This window comes from Bombina bombina, chromosome 1 (assembly GCF_027579735.1).
Source record: "Bombina bombina isolate aBomBom1 chromosome 1, aBomBom1.pri, whole genome shotgun sequence".
NCBI classification, from domain to species: Eukaryota; Metazoa; Chordata; class Amphibia; order Anura; family Bombinatoridae; genus Bombina; species Bombina bombina.
Genome location: NC_069499.1, coordinates 1,001,460,397 through 1,001,477,797, shown reverse-complemented (window position 1 = coordinate 1,001,477,797; position 17,401 = coordinate 1,001,460,397). Strand labels below are relative to the sequence as shown.

General features: G+C 35.9%; 1 protein-coding gene across 1 annotated transcript in view; it reads left to right on the top strand.

Annotated features, from left to right (window-relative positions):
• Positions 1–17,401, top strand: part of NECAB3 (N-terminal EF-hand calcium binding protein 3) — a 386,730-nt gene that overhangs the window by 83,735 nt on the left and 285,594 nt on the right. The window contains exon 5 of the mRNA XM_053712842.1: positions 9,112–9,209. Coding sequence (XP_053568817.1) covers positions 9,112–9,209 — 98 coding nt within the window. The remainder of the gene's footprint in view (positions 1–9,111; positions 9,210–17,401) is intronic.

Sequence of the window (17,401 nt, the reverse complement as noted above, 5' to 3'; positions counted from 1 at the left end):
AATTACTGTATTTTTATATGTACACTTTCTGAGGCACCAACATCTTCTAAGAATGTGCAAGAGTTCACATTGTATACATACATGAATCTGTACTTGGCTGATGGCTGTCACATGATACAGGGGTGATAAATTGAAGTGCATTTTGAAATTTGTCTGAAAAAGAAAAGAATCTAATTCTTTTTTAAAATTCAGAGTAATTGTTTTTGTATTGTCTTTTTATTATGCACTTGTTGAGTATGCAATATATGCACTGAATATAGTGAAAAGATATCCAACAAGGGGTATCTAGAAAAGGGAGCCCACTAAATAAAAAACTCACGATGTGAATAACATAAAATGAGATTTTCAGTATATGTGTATATAATGATAACAGTGCTTAAAATTATATAAATAAATAAATAAAAAAAATAAAAAAACTTAGCAGTATATATATATATATATATATATATATATATATATATATATATATATATATATATATATATATATATATATATATATATATATACACACCCTGTTCCAAATTATTATGCAAATTCTATTTCAGTGTCACAAAGATTAAATATTTTTTTTTCAGTTTAACTCATGGATGGCATTGTGTCTCAGGGCTCTTTTGATCACTGAAAACAATCTCGGACACCTGTGATAATTAGATTGCCAGGTGAGCCCAATTAAAGGAAAAACTACTAAATGAGGGTGTTCCACATTATTAAGCAGAGCACCATTTTCAAGCAATATGGGGAAGAAAAAGGATCTCTCTGCTGCCGAAAAGAGTGAAATAATTCAATGCCTTGGACGAGGTATAAAAATATTAGATATTTCACGAAGACTTAACCGTGATCATCGCACTTTTAAGAGATTTGTGGCTGATTCAGAGCACAGACGGGTTTGTGCAGATAAAGGCACATTGAGGAAGATTTTTGCCAGATCCATGCATCGGATCAAGAGAGCAGCTGCTAAAATACCATTACATAGCAGCAAACAGATATTTGAAGCTGCTGGTGCCTCTGCAGTCCCACGGACATCAAGGGGTAGAGTCCTCCAGAGTCTTGCCACTGTGCATAAACCTTCCATTCGGCCACCACTAACCAATGCTCACAAGCAAAAACGGCTGCATTGGGCAGAAAAATACATGAAGACTAATTTTCAAACAGTCCTGTTCACTGATGAGTGCCGTGCAACCCTGGATGGTCCAGATGGATGGAGTAGTGGATGGTTGGTGGACGGCCACCCTGTTCCAACAAGGCTGCGACGTCAGCAAGGCGGTGGTGGAGTCATGTTTTGGGCCACAATCATGGGAAGAGAGCTGGTCGGCCCCTTTAGGGTCCCCGAAGGTGTAAAGATGACCTCTGCAAAGTATGTGGAGTTCCTGACTGACCACTTCCTTCCCTGGTACTGAAGGAAGAACTATGCTTTCCGTAATAAAATCATCTTCATGCATGACAATGCACCATCTCATGCTGCAAAGAATACCTCTGCATCAATGACTGCTATGGGGATAAAAGGAGAGAAAGTCATGGTGTGGCCTCCATCCTCCCCTGACCTCAATCCTATTGAGAACCTTTGGAGCATCCTCAAGCAAAAGATCTATGAGGGTGGGAGGCAGTTTACATCCAAACAGCAGCTCTGGGAGGCTATGCTGACATCTTGCAAACAAATTCAAGCAGACACTGTCCAAAAACTCACAAGTTCAATGGATGCAAGACTTGTGAAGCTGCTATCAAATAAGGGGTCCTATGTTAAAATGTAACGTACCTGATTTAGGTAAATATGCTGCAAACACAACAAATGAAAATTTTCAGTTCTTTACAACCTATAAAGTGCTTTGAAACTTACTGTGCATAATAATTTGGAACAGTGCATTGTAAGTTTTTTATTTTGAAAAACAAATACTGTTATCATTAGGAGGTTTGTTCAATAAAATTTGAATTGTACTCTTAATAGTTGATAACATGGGAATTATGCTGACTGTTGTTTACATCAATTATTTAGGTAAATGAGAAATATATCATTGGCATAATAATTTGGAACAGATTGTATATATCACAAAAATGTAAAATTAAAAAATGCAGTATAAGATGCACTACGCAAGCTCCTCTTGTGTGGTTACTCTGTATAAAAACATAAACAAAACAAGGGGCGCCTCATAGTTAAACCTGGTTTAGGTGTATCAACGACAAGTGAAGAATGAAAACTATTCACAAGATAGGTGGCACCTTTATGCCGTGGGTCCGCAAGGACCCACGGCATCAATTTCAAGGCTCCAATATGGGTACTCTACAGGCACCAGTTGTGTGCAGCAATCCACACACTATATCATCGTCGGTACACAAACCCAAGCTGAAGCTTCCCAGCCATCCGACTGCAAGACAGGAGGCACAGTTGTTGTTTGAATAATTTGTGCAGACTCTCATTAACTGTTAGTCATTGTGGAACTTGGCCGTGGCGGTGGTAATTAGAATAGGCTAAAATGATAGAAACCATTCCGGAGAATGTGGTAAAAGAATAAAAACAATCTCTAATTAAAAGTGCAACACGTTTCTTGGCCTAAAAGACAAGGGACAATAATGAAATGGCCCTTGTCTTTTAGGCCAAGAAACGCGTTGCATTTTAAAATTAAAGATTGTTTTTATTCTTTTACAACATTCTGAATGTTGTGTTTTCCATTATTTTAACCCATTCTATTCACCACTGCCACGGTCGAGTTCCACATTGACTGACAGTTAATTAGAGTCTGCACGTGTTATTCCAACACTAACTGTGCCTCCTATTTTGTGGTCGGACGGCTGGGAAGCTTCTGCTTGGGTTTTGTGTACCGACACTGACATAGTGTGGATTGCTGCACACAACTGGTGCCTGTGGAGTACCCATATTGGAGCATTGAAATTGATGCCGTGGGTCCATGCGGACACAGCGTGCTTACTGCTGTTAGGGTCAGCCTGTCCATATGCACCTTAATCCATAAAGGTGTCACCTATCTTGTGACTAGTTTTCATTCTTCACTTGTCGTTGATACACCTAAACCAGGTTTCACTATGAGGTGCCCCTTGTTTTGTTTATGTTTTTAATGTATGCAATGATTATGCGTGAAATTAATGGACCTTTAATATGATAGGTTTTAACAGAGAAAACATGAATTATAGATGAAGGTTATATGAAGCAAATGCTATAACAGCTATAGGAGAAGTTATTAGGATAAGGTATGCACACAGCTACATATTAACAAGCTGAGTATCTGGGTATCTTGTAAAAGGCATAATAGGAGGGTGCTTGACTTGAGATGGGTATGGACAAAGCAATTGGTGAGATTTTTTATTAAATTAAATGAATGATGTGGTTGTGGTGCTTTCAAATGGTACTACTGCCGCCTACCACAAAGGGCACTAAGTGTTGCACAAAACACTTGTGACAGTGAGCAGCAATTCATGGAAACTTATAAAATAATATGTTCTTTGTCACTTTAGATTGTTAACGTGATAGCTATAACATATTGAACTTTTCATAAAGTAACATTTTCACTTATAAGCTGTTGCTCACAGCACAGCCCTTGGCAGAGAATGAGTTGAGCATTCTCAGACCTCTAGAGACCCACATTTGTAGATTTAATCTTTGCTCCAACTTCTCCTCTTATCTGTGTGTTGCTGCCTCAGGCTTCCTTTTTATTCTCTGTCAGAGCTTTCACGCTCCTGAGCCTTTTAATGTCTCATTTAGTACAATCTCATCAAACACACAAACTACACTATCTACAATACCTCTCTGGGGGTGGGGGGGAGGATATAACTTAAATCCTTTGCTGCTGGAATCACTGCAAATGAAAGTGTTGTGATAACAAGTCTGACCTATTTTGCCTTCCTATTTTTAAATCTGCCAATCTCAAGCATCTCTGAGAGACCCAAAATCTTTACAAAGCAGTTACAATATTTACATTTATTTATTACTGGGTTTTAAAAAGAACTTAAAAGTACCATTAGACACAGTAGAATTTCATAACCAACAAGCGCATAATAAAAAAGACAATACCATAGCACTCTGAATTTTAAAAGGGAAGTACATTTTTTGTGATAAATTTCAAAATTTATTTCAATTTGCCAGCCCCCTGTATCAAGTGACAGCTATCAGCCAATCAAAGACTCGTATACATATACTCTTGGAACTCTAGCACATGTTCAGTAGTATTTGTTGCCTCAGAAAGTGTGCATATAAAAAGACTGTGCACATTCTAATAATGCAAGTAAACTGGAAAGTCTCTTAAAATTGAATGCTCTATCTTTCAGTTCTGTACAACGAACTTAGCATGTAACAGACATTCCTAAATTTAGATCATTCTCCCATAGTCCTGCCCATCTCCCAGTATAGCTCAGCTTTTATTGATCACCTAAATCTACAATTAGTTTTCCCAGCTGCCTCCTAGCTCTGCAAACACCACCCAGAACTCCCAGGCCCTGTCCCCCACACACAAACCACTTTCCCAGGCTCTCCATTACCCATGTCACCCCCCCCCCTTGCCTTATAACATAGTCTTAATATCAAAAAGCAAACAGTTGGGAGATAAGCAGAAGAAGTACTAGTTTGATGATTGGGCAAGAGATCTTATATAGGCAAATGATTAACTGTCAGAGTTCCAAACTATTCTTTTTTCATGACACGGTTCTAGTTTGGGAGATGTGTCCCACTCTTCCCCCAACATCACTCCCTTTTCTATAAATGTAACTATAAATGTATAAGTGTAACTTGGGATCATCTGGTCATGTTTCTTGCCCTACCTCAGCATAGGTCAGCTGACCATGCCCATGAAACACTCTGACCTGCCCTTATTCTTCTTATGAATATCTATGACCATTTGCCTCAGCTCCAAGACTCTCAGTCCTGGATAAATTAGGGGAAATGTTGTGTGGCTGGCACTGTGACAGTGGTGGGAAACAAAAACTTGGAAGAGATACATTAACTTTAAAAATTAAATTTTTATCATTGTGTTTTCCAGCCTACTCCTTCCTGTTTTTTTTTCTTAATGAATTTTTATTGAGGTTTATGTAGCAATGTTACAGAAATACAAAATTTCAAAAGACATGTCTACAGAGGAATAAACAAAAGTTCATGCCATTCACAGTATTGGAATAACAATGTCTCATCTGTTACATCACAGATAATTTTTGATCAGAGAAAAATAAGAAAAAAATAAAACCTCTCATTTTCTTTTCATGACATGAAGTTGAATAGTACATAACAAATTCAGCGTATTCAGTTTTAATTGGTACGTTCTGCTTCCTTAACTATATTAAGCATTAATTAAGAAATCTTATATTTGGATGTAATAAGATATATTAGGGCAGGGAAGAGGACTGAGAAGAGGACGAAGACCCTAATGTTCACCTCTATCTTTTATTGGTCAATAGAGTGTTTGTATTGCTCCCAGTAAAAATTTATAATGTGGAAAAAATCTATTTTTTGTTTCCTATAGAATCCATATCCCTCCAATATCATGAGTTCTTCTATCCTCGATATCCAAAGTTGTTTGGAAGGAGCGGTTACTTTTTTACAATATCTCGCAATTACGGATTTAGTACCATTTATTACTATTTGAAAGAGTTCTAATCTAATTTTGCTAGTACTTGGCGGCCTATCATTCAACAGAGCATGAGTAGGTTGAAGCCTATAGCCTTCTCTAAATAAATATTTTCCCACCCCCTCCACTTCTCCCCAAACAGTCTTGATTCTACTGCACTCCCAACAAACATGTAACATGTTGCCTATACCTCCACAATCTCTCCAGCATAGGTTTGAGCTATGAGGATAGACAACCTTAAGGCGAGTTGGGGTTAGATACCATCGGGTCACAATTTTGTAATTTATTTCTAGAATCTGTGTTGAATTTGAGGATCTATGTGTGTGCCTAAAGATTACCCCCCAATCTTTCAAACGTATTTGTTTGTTGAGTTCCATATTCCATTTCCCTGTGTACGTAGGTAGTGTATTTACCTATGAATCAATGAGAAGGCGTGTAGCCAGAGACAATATGCCCCTTCTAGGACGCTCCTCCAGGCATATACTTTCTAGCACTGTTGAAGATTTAATAAAGTCCATCTTATGTGGCAATGTTTGGAGTCGGATGGGGTATTTGTGCATATTTTATCCATGAGCCGAAAGGTTCTCCTACAGTTTGTCTCAATAATTTCTTTTAATATATATAATAAATATATTTGTTTAAGTTTGCCAATTTTCTATTAGTTATGCTATTGGTATAGAGTTCCCACAGAGTTGTAACAATTTGAGTTGGGTATTGCTGTACTCAGGAATTCACTATTTAGAAATATAGGGGACAATTGGATTGTTTAGTTGATATTCCTTTTGTGTTTCTAATTAGTTTATCTCATATATCGAATGTGTGTTTGAAAGTCGCTGTCTGTTGAATTATCTGAGGCCTTACTTTCCTACACACCCAACGTAAGCTTCCTATTTGTGGTATGTTCAAGATGTAGGTCTCCATTGCCACCCATGCTTTTGTTGTAACACTCGTGTGCCAGTCTATGATTCTTTGTATTGGGATTGTATTGTAGTATGTGAGTAAGTTAGGAGAACCTAGACCACCTTCATCAAGAGTCCTATAAAGTGTTTTTCTTTGTATTCTCGGCTTTGTTGTGCCCCATATGTATGTGTTGATGCATGTTTGTAATTTATGAATACATTTAGATAATAGGGAGATGGTAATGGCTTGGAGTAGAAGCAGAATTTTGGGTAGAATTGTCATTTTTATTCTTTAGATTCTTCCCCACCACAATATGGTTTTGGAGGACCATTCTTTTAAAGCAGTTTGGATATTGGTCAGTAATTTCTGATAGTTTTACTCAAATAATAGGCGGTAATTATTAGATAATGCTATCCCCAGGTATTTAAGCGAGCAATGTTGTAATTTGAATGGACATATTTTATTCAGGGAAAGGAAGTCAGTGGGAGTCATAGAGATGTTTAGCATTTCAGTTTTTTGGGCATTAACAGAGATATATGAAAATCTTCCGAAAGTTTCAATTTCTTTCAGAAGATGTGGTAATGATGTTTGAGGAGAAGCGAGGGACACCAACACATCAACGGCATACATCATTAGTTTAGTTTCATGTGTGTTGATTTTTATACCCGAGATCTGTTTGTTTAGCCTGACACAAGATGCTAAGATTTCCATGGTGAGAATAAATAAAAGTGGGGACAAAGGGCATCCTTGCCTTGTGCCATTTTTTATGTTTAAATAGAGTATAAATGGGAGATTCTGGATATCAATTTGGGGCCAAATGTGTGATAAGAATTTCCAGTTGTCTATCTAAACGCTTTCTCTGCATCCATTGATATTAAAATATAAGGGTTACTATGTGTTTTAATGTAATCTATTATTTGTATGGCTCTGATGGTGTTATCCCTCGCCTCTTTATATGGAACGAATCACAATTGATCCAAATGGCTTATAAAGGGTAATATATGATTGATTCTGTTTGCCAATATTTTTGAGTAAATCTTGAGGTCAGAGTTCAATAAAGATATGGGCCTATAATTTTCTGGGAGGGTTGGATTCTAATTGGGTATAAGTATAACCGATATATGTGATTCCAGGAAAGTCTTGGGGAAGGATTCTCCCTCGTCAATTGCATTAAAGAGACTAGTTAAATGTGGTACTAGCATTTGTTTAAATGTCTTATATAAAATTTAAAGCAAAAGCCATCTGGCCCTGGGTTTTTGCCATTAGGTAAAGCATTGATTACATCTGGGACTTCTTGTACGGTGATAGGGGAGTCTAAGCCCTCCGCGTCTAATTTAGTGATGCTAGGGAGAAACGTTGAATCTATATCATTTTCGAAAATCATGATTATGGTTGGGATCATCTGGGGTGGGTAAATTATACAATTGCTCATAGAACTGTTTAAATTTTAAGGCGATTCCCTTATTATCGTTTACTGTGCGGTTGTCTACTGTCATTTTATGAATCTGTGTGCTCAATGTTTTCTTTTTTAAAGCTCTGGCTAACAGTGTGTATGCTCTTTTCCCTCCTGTGAAGTACCTTTTTTTAAGATATAGCGCGTTGGCATATACCTCAATATGAAGTAGTTCATTTAGGGATTTTCTAGCTGTCTGTAGTTTTTTCAGGAGGTCATTGTTAAGTTGATCTTTTTTGTGTTTTCTATCTAATTCCTTTACCTCTCCCAAAAGTTCAAGATAGGCTTTGTTTTGTTTACGCTTTAATTGGGATTTTTTTTTCATTAATTCACCTCTTATCACGGCTTTATGTGCCTCCCAATTTGTTGTTGCAGAGGTATTGTCAGACGTGTTAAATTGAAAATATTCCTTAATATTATTTTCCACCCCCTTTATCACTTCAGGATTGTGTAATAATGCTTCATCTAATCTCCAAACGTATGGTGATAGGGGACCCAGCTGCTATTTTAAGTCAATAGTCACCATCTCATGGTCTGACCATGTTTTATTTCTTATCTCTGAGTAAGTTAGTAATGGTAGGCCTATTTGACTTATGAATAGATAATCTATGCGAGAGTGAGCCCCTTGTGGGAATGAGTAAAAAGTGAAGTTTTTTTTATCCGTGTGAGTGAGTCTCCACGCTTCAAATATGGTGGCTGTTCTTAATGGTGCTATTTATCTTCCTGAGAGTTTTTAAGGAGACCTGGCTATGTCCCTTTGAGCAATCGAATAATGGTTCTAATGCAATGTTTAAGTCGCCCCCCCAAAATTACTATCCCTTTCTGTATACTTAGTACCTGATCTACAACTTCTGTAATAAAAGGAGCCTGCTGTGCATTAGGACAGTAGATATTCACTAGGGTAAGTGGCCTGTTCCTCCTTCCTGTTTTTTTTTTTACAATATTAGACAAGGCAATGCAGTGAATTAGGGACTGCATCACATAAAGCACCAGGCTATTTACTAATTTGTGCTCTCTGCATATTTATTATCTAGGACGGTGACAGATACATTTGTTTGTCACAGAACACTTTACTCATTTATTGGAAACATCTAGCAAGGAGCACTAAAGGTCTTATTTGATCGTATTTGACCTCTTGCTCTTCCTGTATATGACCCTCTATAATACTGTGCCTCTCCTTTGTGCTATTTTTCAGATTATTTCTCCAAACATTTGGGTGAATATGGGAATGTTCTCATGGCTCTTGACAACCTAAATGTTACAATTTTGGCAGCTATGGATAAAACCAAGATGGTAAGCATGATATGTATAATGTACCATTTACTGGACATCACTGTATTGTAAGTGTTTTCATTAAAGTCGTCTGGAAGAGCTGAGCAATATCCACCATGACTATATTGGACCCTAAATAATATTAACGAAAAAGAGAAACAAAGGCTAGATTATGAGTGGTGTGCTAACTGTAGCTTGCAATTGATATTCATTTTTTACTGGCTCTTTGCACGTATAGGAAATAGTTAAAAAGTAAATCCATTCACTCAAGCGGGTTAGTATGACTTCAGAGCTCACGTAAAGGGTAGGAGAAGAACATTTTTTCCATTAAACACAACATAAATATATGTAAAAGTACAATTACACTCATATAAACACTTTTTGATAGCAATTTTTTTAAAGAAAATATTTAAAAAAGGGCTTTAACATATATATGCATAACATAGACATGTCTAAATATGTGTATGTATGCATATATATATATATATATATATATATATATATATATATATGTATATATATGTGTACATATGTATTTAAGTATTTATGTGCTTTACTGTATATTTTCTAAACATATCTCACACTCTATACAGAACAATGTACTTTTTATTGTAAATACACACATATATATATATATATATATATATATATATATATATATATATATATATATATATATACTGTATATACCTACACCTGTATATCAATTCCTATAGATATATAGGTATATATATAGGTATAGATATGTATACAAATATAAACATTTATATTTAATTATAAAAAGTACATTATTTTCTATGTGAAGAACATAGGAATGTAAAATAAAAAAGCATATCAGGGTTCACAACTTAGGACTAACACGGTTGGGTTAGCACGCATGAAGAATTGCTACCTTCAATGATCGAAATATTAAATATAAACAATTAAAAATATTAATAAAACTTATTTAAAATTATTAAACATACCATCAAATATTCTAAATAATCTATAGAATATATACAGTATATATGTGTATATATATATATATATATATATATATATTGAAATTATTATGTTTTTCACTTAGAATTTTTTATGTTTAAATATTAAATATATATTTCTCTATATATCAGTATATACAATATATGTAATATATATGTATATATTCATATAGATACTGTATATATGTTACAAAAAAATAATAATATATATATATATACACACAGGATGAGGTACAGCACTGTATTGCCACAAAATCTTACTTGTTCAAGTGCACGTAGACTTACAGGGTCCTTGTAGCCCCAATCTTTATCCAATCCAAGAAAATAGAAGTAGTCTCAGCACTGCCTTATCAAAATGAATTCTTTATTGAGGTGAAGAGGATAAAACACAGCGACGTTTCAGGCCTACATAGCCCTTACTCATGCTGTAGTACACAGGTAACTACTTCCTTTTAAAACCCCTTGAAACCTTAATTAGTTAACTAATACATTGCCAAACTATGTCTATGCTTGTACAAAGGCGCCATCTAGTGGTTAACATACATTCATATACATAATAGTCATACCTGTTAGATTATATTTACAAAAATTGCTACATACAACTTCATTGTATACATTTATTTTAAAAAAACAATTAATTAAAAAACATTTATAGAAATAGATGTAAATCATAATCTTTATTTAAACCTACTGGGTGTAGAATCCCTAATTTCTGAATCCACCACACTTCTCTCTTTTTTTAGCACTAACTGATCTGAAAACGGAGTTGGCTAACTGTATGTCCAGTCATGACAAAATGAGCTGACACTGGCTGTGTCATATCTTTGCCTCTAATGCCTGACTTATGGGCACTGATCCTATCATTTAGGGTGCGTGTCGTTTCTTCCACATAGCCCCGCCCACATGGGCATTTTAATAAATAAACAACATACTCAGTGTCACAGGTATAAAACCCATTAATTTCCCTTTTCTTGTTGTCATTTATCTGAGCTATGTGTTTCCCTTTGATCATCGAATTACATCAAGCACAATTTAAACAGGGATATGACCCTTTGTTGGGTGTAGTTAAATAATTGACTTTGTTTGACATATTACTACCAACATTGGCTCTGACCAGTCTATCTTTCAAATTTTTTACTCTCCTAAAAGATTGAATAGGAGGTCTCATAAATTCCTGCGCATTGGGATAAGATTTATTTAAAATGTACCAATGTTTTTTAATAATAGATTTTATCTTTTTGTTCACTATATTCAGTTGCTAAAATCAATCTATTTGCCTTGTCTTTGTTCATAGGGACATTACCCAATTTATCCCTACCCTCAATTTCATATTTTAAAACAATGTCTTTAGGGTAACCCCTAGCCAAGAATTTTCCAGCGATTTGTTTTAATCTTATATCTTGTAACGTTGTATCTTTTACATTACGTAATGTCCTTATGAACTGACTTTTAGGAATAGAATTAAAAACCCTTTGTGGGTGAAAACTTTGAAAATGCAACAATGTGTTACGGTCAGTGGGTTTACTATAGATATCAGTAATCAATGCAGAATCTTTTTTATAGACAGTTGTGTCCAAAAAGTTAACCCTTGTTAGTGAAAAATCCAGAGTGAACTTGAAACAGTTGGTCGAACTATTAAGTTCTTCTACAAATGTTTGAAGGGACTCCAATGTACCCCTCCATACGCCAGAAATATTGTCGATAAAACTGTACCAAATTTTACAGTTCTCTTTATATTTCGAGTTTGGTATGGGAAATTTCTTGTTTAGCGAGATCAAATACAGATTGTATGCCTGCTTCATGTTGTATCAATGTGTAGAGACTTACTATGTCTAAACTAAACAAAATGTCAGTATCTTCACAGGAGATGCCACAAATTTTATTAAGGAAATCCCCTGTATCTTTTAAAAAGGACTGCTGTTTCAAAGCTATGGGGTTTAAAACCTTATCCAAAAAAATAGAGATGTTTGCAAAGACAGAGTCAGTACCAGCGACAATGGGCCTACCTGGGGGTTATTTTAAGTTCTTATGAACTTTTGGGAGAGTGTAGAATACAGGCGTAATAGGGTCTTTTTTTAATAAGGAACATTGCCAAATTCTTTATAATAATCTCTCTCTGAAGCGCCTCATCAACAATTTGTTTGATTTCCTTCTGGATATCTTTGAGTGGATTATTATCAAGAATCTGGTATATTCCCCCATCAGATTGTTGTCCCAAAATTTGTACAAATTTAATGGTAGGTTTCTATTCCTTGGTTAGTTGTACTAGGTACAAACTTTGATTTGTTTCTTAAGCCAAAAGATTTTAAATCAAGAATAGTATCTTTTGTGTGGTGCTTTTAATATCATCAGGTTTGTACATATCATTAACAGAAAAGTGTGCTTTCAGTCTAAGTATACGAAAAAAATGATAAAGATCTTTATCTAGATTAAACACATCTATACCTTTTGTAGGACAAAAAGACAAGCCTTTATTTAACACACTTAATTCAGTGTCTGGTAATTCATATTTAGATATGTTAATAACCATAGCCTTACTGGTATCATTTGTCTCACTGATAGGCACATTCTCTACATGTGATTGTCCCAACATTGTGATGTCAAATGTCCCAATTGTATTTTCACCATTCTCAGTGTGATTAGTATTACATACCAAGTCCGTTATTCTGTGTTCCATTGTTATGGATTGTACTTCCTCTGCCCTCTGTATACCTGTTTGCTCCTCGTGCGGGCTGTTTGTATTGGTTCTCCACTTCGACTTGTGTTTTGGCCGCCCCTCCGGTATCTGTGTCTGAACTTGTGTATAAAAAATCTTCTGAAGAAGAATTATCAGAGCCGGCTTGTGTTGATTTCTTCGGAGCTTATCAAGTGCCTTTCCATGCCCCATCTCCTCTTCCTTGTCACCAGCCTGTGACATCACTGGATCGATCGTCATGTGACCAACGGTAAACCCGATTTAGCTGGTAATCATCTTGGTCACGGCCAAACTTTTGCATTTAAGACTTCATCTTTTGTAATTCGTCTGTTGAGAAGTGGGTGTTCAAATCTTTTTCAACCTCTATTAACACACGGCTAGATTACGAGTTTTGCGTTAGGCTTTAAAAGCAATGTTGGCCAGTCCTAACGCTGCTTTTTAACGCCCGCTGGTATTACGGGTCTTGCAGGTACAGGTGTACCGCTCACTTTTTTGGCCAGACTTGGAAATACCGCAAATCCATTTACGTAAATTGCGTATTCTATTTTTTCAATGGGACTTGCATAGCGCCGGTATTACGAGTCTGACAAAAAGTGAGCGGTACACCCTCTTCTGTCAAGAATGGTGCCGCATTTTAAAGTCAGTAGTTAAGAGTTTTATGGTACAATGCCGTAACATAAAACTCTTAACTAAAGTGCTAAAAACCACACTCACACCAATAAACTACCTGTTAACCCCTAAACTGAGGCCCTCCCGCATCGCAAACACTAAAATTAAATTTTTAAGCCCTAATATGCCGAACCGGACATCGTCGCCACTATAATAAACCGCTGCACTCCCGCCTCGCAAACATTAGTTAAATATTATTAACCCCTAATCTGCCGTCCCTAACATCGCCAACACCTACCTACATTTATTAACCCCTAATATGCCGCCCCCAACATCGCCACCACTATACTAAAGTTATTAACCCCTAAATCTAAGTCTAACCCTAACCCCCCTAACTTAAATATAATTACAATAAATCTAAATAAAATTCCTATCATTAACTAAATTATTCCTATTTAAAACTAAATACTTACCTATAAAATAAACCCTAAGATAGCTACAATATAACTAATAGTTACATTGTATCTAGCTTAGGGTTTATTTTTATTTTACAGGCAAGATTGTATTTATTTTAACTAGGTACAATAGTTATTAAATAGTTATTAACTATTTAATAACTAACTAGCTAAAATAAATGCAAAAGTACCTGTAAAATAAAACCTACCCTAAGTTACAATTACACCTAACACTACACTATAATTAAATTAATTCCCTAAATGAAATACAATTAAATACAATTAAAGGGACATAATACTCATATGCTAAATCACTTGAAACTGATGCAGTATAACTGTAAAAAGCTGACAGGAAAATATCACCTGAGCATCTCTATGTAAAAAAGGAAGATATTTTACCTCACAATCTCCTCAGCTCAGCAGAGTAAGTTCTGTGTAAAAAGTTATACTCAGCTGCTCCCAGCTGCAGGTAAAAAAATTAAAAAAAATGAAGAAATGAACAGCAGCCAATCAGCATCAGCAGTGCTGAGGTCATGAACTCTTACTGTGATCTCATGAGATTTCACTTAACTCTCATGAGATTTCATAGTAAGCTTCCTTTACCTGATTGGTGAAATAATATGAGCGTGCACGATGCTAGTCCCTTCAGATGTCCCAGGACAAACACACTAAAATGCTGCTTAGAAATCCTTTACAATGGGAGGTGGCTACTGAGGAACTTTTGAGGTAAAATATCTTTCTTTTTTACATAGAGATGTTTAAGTGATATTTTCTAATCAGCTTTTTACAGCTATGCTGCATCACTTTCAAGTGTTTAAACATTTGGGTATTATGGCCCTTTAAATAAAATTAGCTAAAGTACAAAAAAACCCCCACTAAATTGCAGAAAATAATAAACAAATTACAAGATTTTTAAACTAATTACACCTAATCTTACACCCCCTAACAAAATAAAAAAGCCCCCCCAAAATTAAAAAAGCCCTACCCTACACTAAGTTACAAATAGCCTTAAAAGGGCCTTTTGCAGGGCATTGCCCCAAAGTAATTAGCTCTTTTACCTGTAAAAAAAATTACAAATCCCCCCAACATTAAAACCCACCACCCACACAACCAACCCTACTCTAAAATCCACCCAATACCCCCTTAAAAAAACCTAACACTAACCTCTTGAAGATCACCTTACCGGGAGAAGTCTTCATCCAAGTCGGGCGAAGTGGTCCTCCAGATGGGCAGAAGTCTTCATCCAGACGACATCTTCTATCTTCATCCATCCGGCGCGGAGCGGGTCAATCTTCAAGACATCCGACGCGGAGCATCCTCTTCATCCGACGGCTAACACAGAATGAAGGTACCTTTAAGTGATGTCATCCAAGATGGCGTCCCTTCAATTCCGATTGGCTGATAGAATTCTATCAGCCAATCGGAATTAAGGTAGAAAAAATTCTATTGGCTGATGCAATCAGCCAATAGGATTGAAGTTCAATCCTATTGGCTGATCCAATTAGCCAATAGGATTGAGCTTGCATTCCATTGGCTGATTGGATCAGCCAATAGGATTGAACTTCAATCCTATTGGCTGATTGCATCAGCCAATCAATAGGATTTTTTCTACCTTAATTCCGATAGGCCCGGTTGGATGAAGACTTCTCCCGGTAAAGTGATCTTCAAGGGGTTAGTGTTAGGTTTTTTTAAGGGGGTTTTGGGTGGGTTTTAGAGTAGGGTTGGTTGTGTGGGTGGTGGGTTTTAATGTTGGGGGGGATTTGTAATTTTTTTTACAGGTAAAAGAGCTGATTACTTTGGGGCAATGCCCCGCAAAAGGCCCTTTTAAGGGCTATTTGTAATTTAGTGTAGGGTAGGGCTTTTTTTATTTTGGGGGGCTTTTTATTTTGTTAGGGGGATTAGATTAGGTGTAATGTAATGTAAATCTTTGTGTATAGATACTCACATCCTTATATAGCACAGCATTCTCAGTGTATAGATACTCACATCATTATATAGCACAGCATACTCATTAGTGTATAGATACTCACATCATTATACAGTGCAGCATACTCATCAGTGTATACATACATCATTATGCTGCACAGCACATTCATTAGTGTATAGATACATCATTATACTACACAGCATATTAAATTTGTGTATAGATACATCATTATACTTCAGATATACTCAAACTTTTTATACAGTGAAGCATGTATATTGTTACTATTATGTATCATGGGAGTGGGTCCGCTACCGTTGGTCACCAATATATGGAGTATTTTAGTAAGTTTTCATTTTTACACTACTAATCATGGGCGCGATACGATATACGTCGTAGGTTTCGGCGCAAGCGTGGGAACCTGCGCCGCCCGTAATTTCACCTTGCACCTCGGGGTATTACATATACCCCGCCGGCAGTTCCAAAAGTGACGTAAGTCTGATAAACTAGCAATGCCCAGAAATGAGCGTATCTACAAATTTCTGGAGTCGCTAGTGACTTACGGCACTTTAGAAACTGCCGGCGCCTAAGAAAAGTAAAGGAAATATCAAATCTCCCGTAACAGTCTAACCTGCCTCCCAAAAATAGCCCGACACGTAAAACCCCTATATCCGCAATCCCCCCCTCTCACTAATAATAATAAATGTATTAACCCCTAGACCGACAACCCCCACAACGCAATAAGCCTAATTATTAACCCCTAAACCGCCATAGCCCACAACGCAATAAGCCTAATTATGAACCCCTAAACCGCCATAGCCCACACCGCAATTAACCTATTCTAGTATTAACCCCTAAACTGCCATAACTCACATAGGCTATTAAATGTATTAACCCATAATCTGCCGCCGCCAACCTCGCCGCCACTATAATAAAGTTATTAACCCCTAAACCTAAGTCTAACTCTAACTCTAACACCCCACCCTAACTTAAATATTATTTAAATAAATGTAAATAATATTACTATTATTAAATAAATTATTCCTATTTAAAACTAAATACTTACCTATAAAATAAACCCTAAGATAGCTACAATATAATTAATAATTACATTGTAGCTATTGTAGGATTTATTTTTATTTTACAGGCAACTTTGTATTTATTTTAACTAGGTACAATAGCTATTAAATAGTTAATAATTATTTAATAGCTACCTAGTTAAAATAATTACAAATTTACCTGTAAAATAAAACCTAACCTAAGTTATAATTACACCTAACACTACACTATCATTAAAGGATTACTTTCTGTTATAATTTTTAAGCTAAACAACTAACATATTAAAGTTAATAAACATTAATTAAAACCTACTGACCTATATTTTCTCCAAAACGAAGTTTCATAACGTTCTAAAAGTTATATCTTTTATTCGCCGATGATGTCACGTTATCCTGCCCACTATTTTCAGCACTGCATGTTCAAAATACTTAAACCAATAACTTTGTGTTTAAAGCGCCATTTTGAAACCTAGGTATTGTAAACGGATTGGT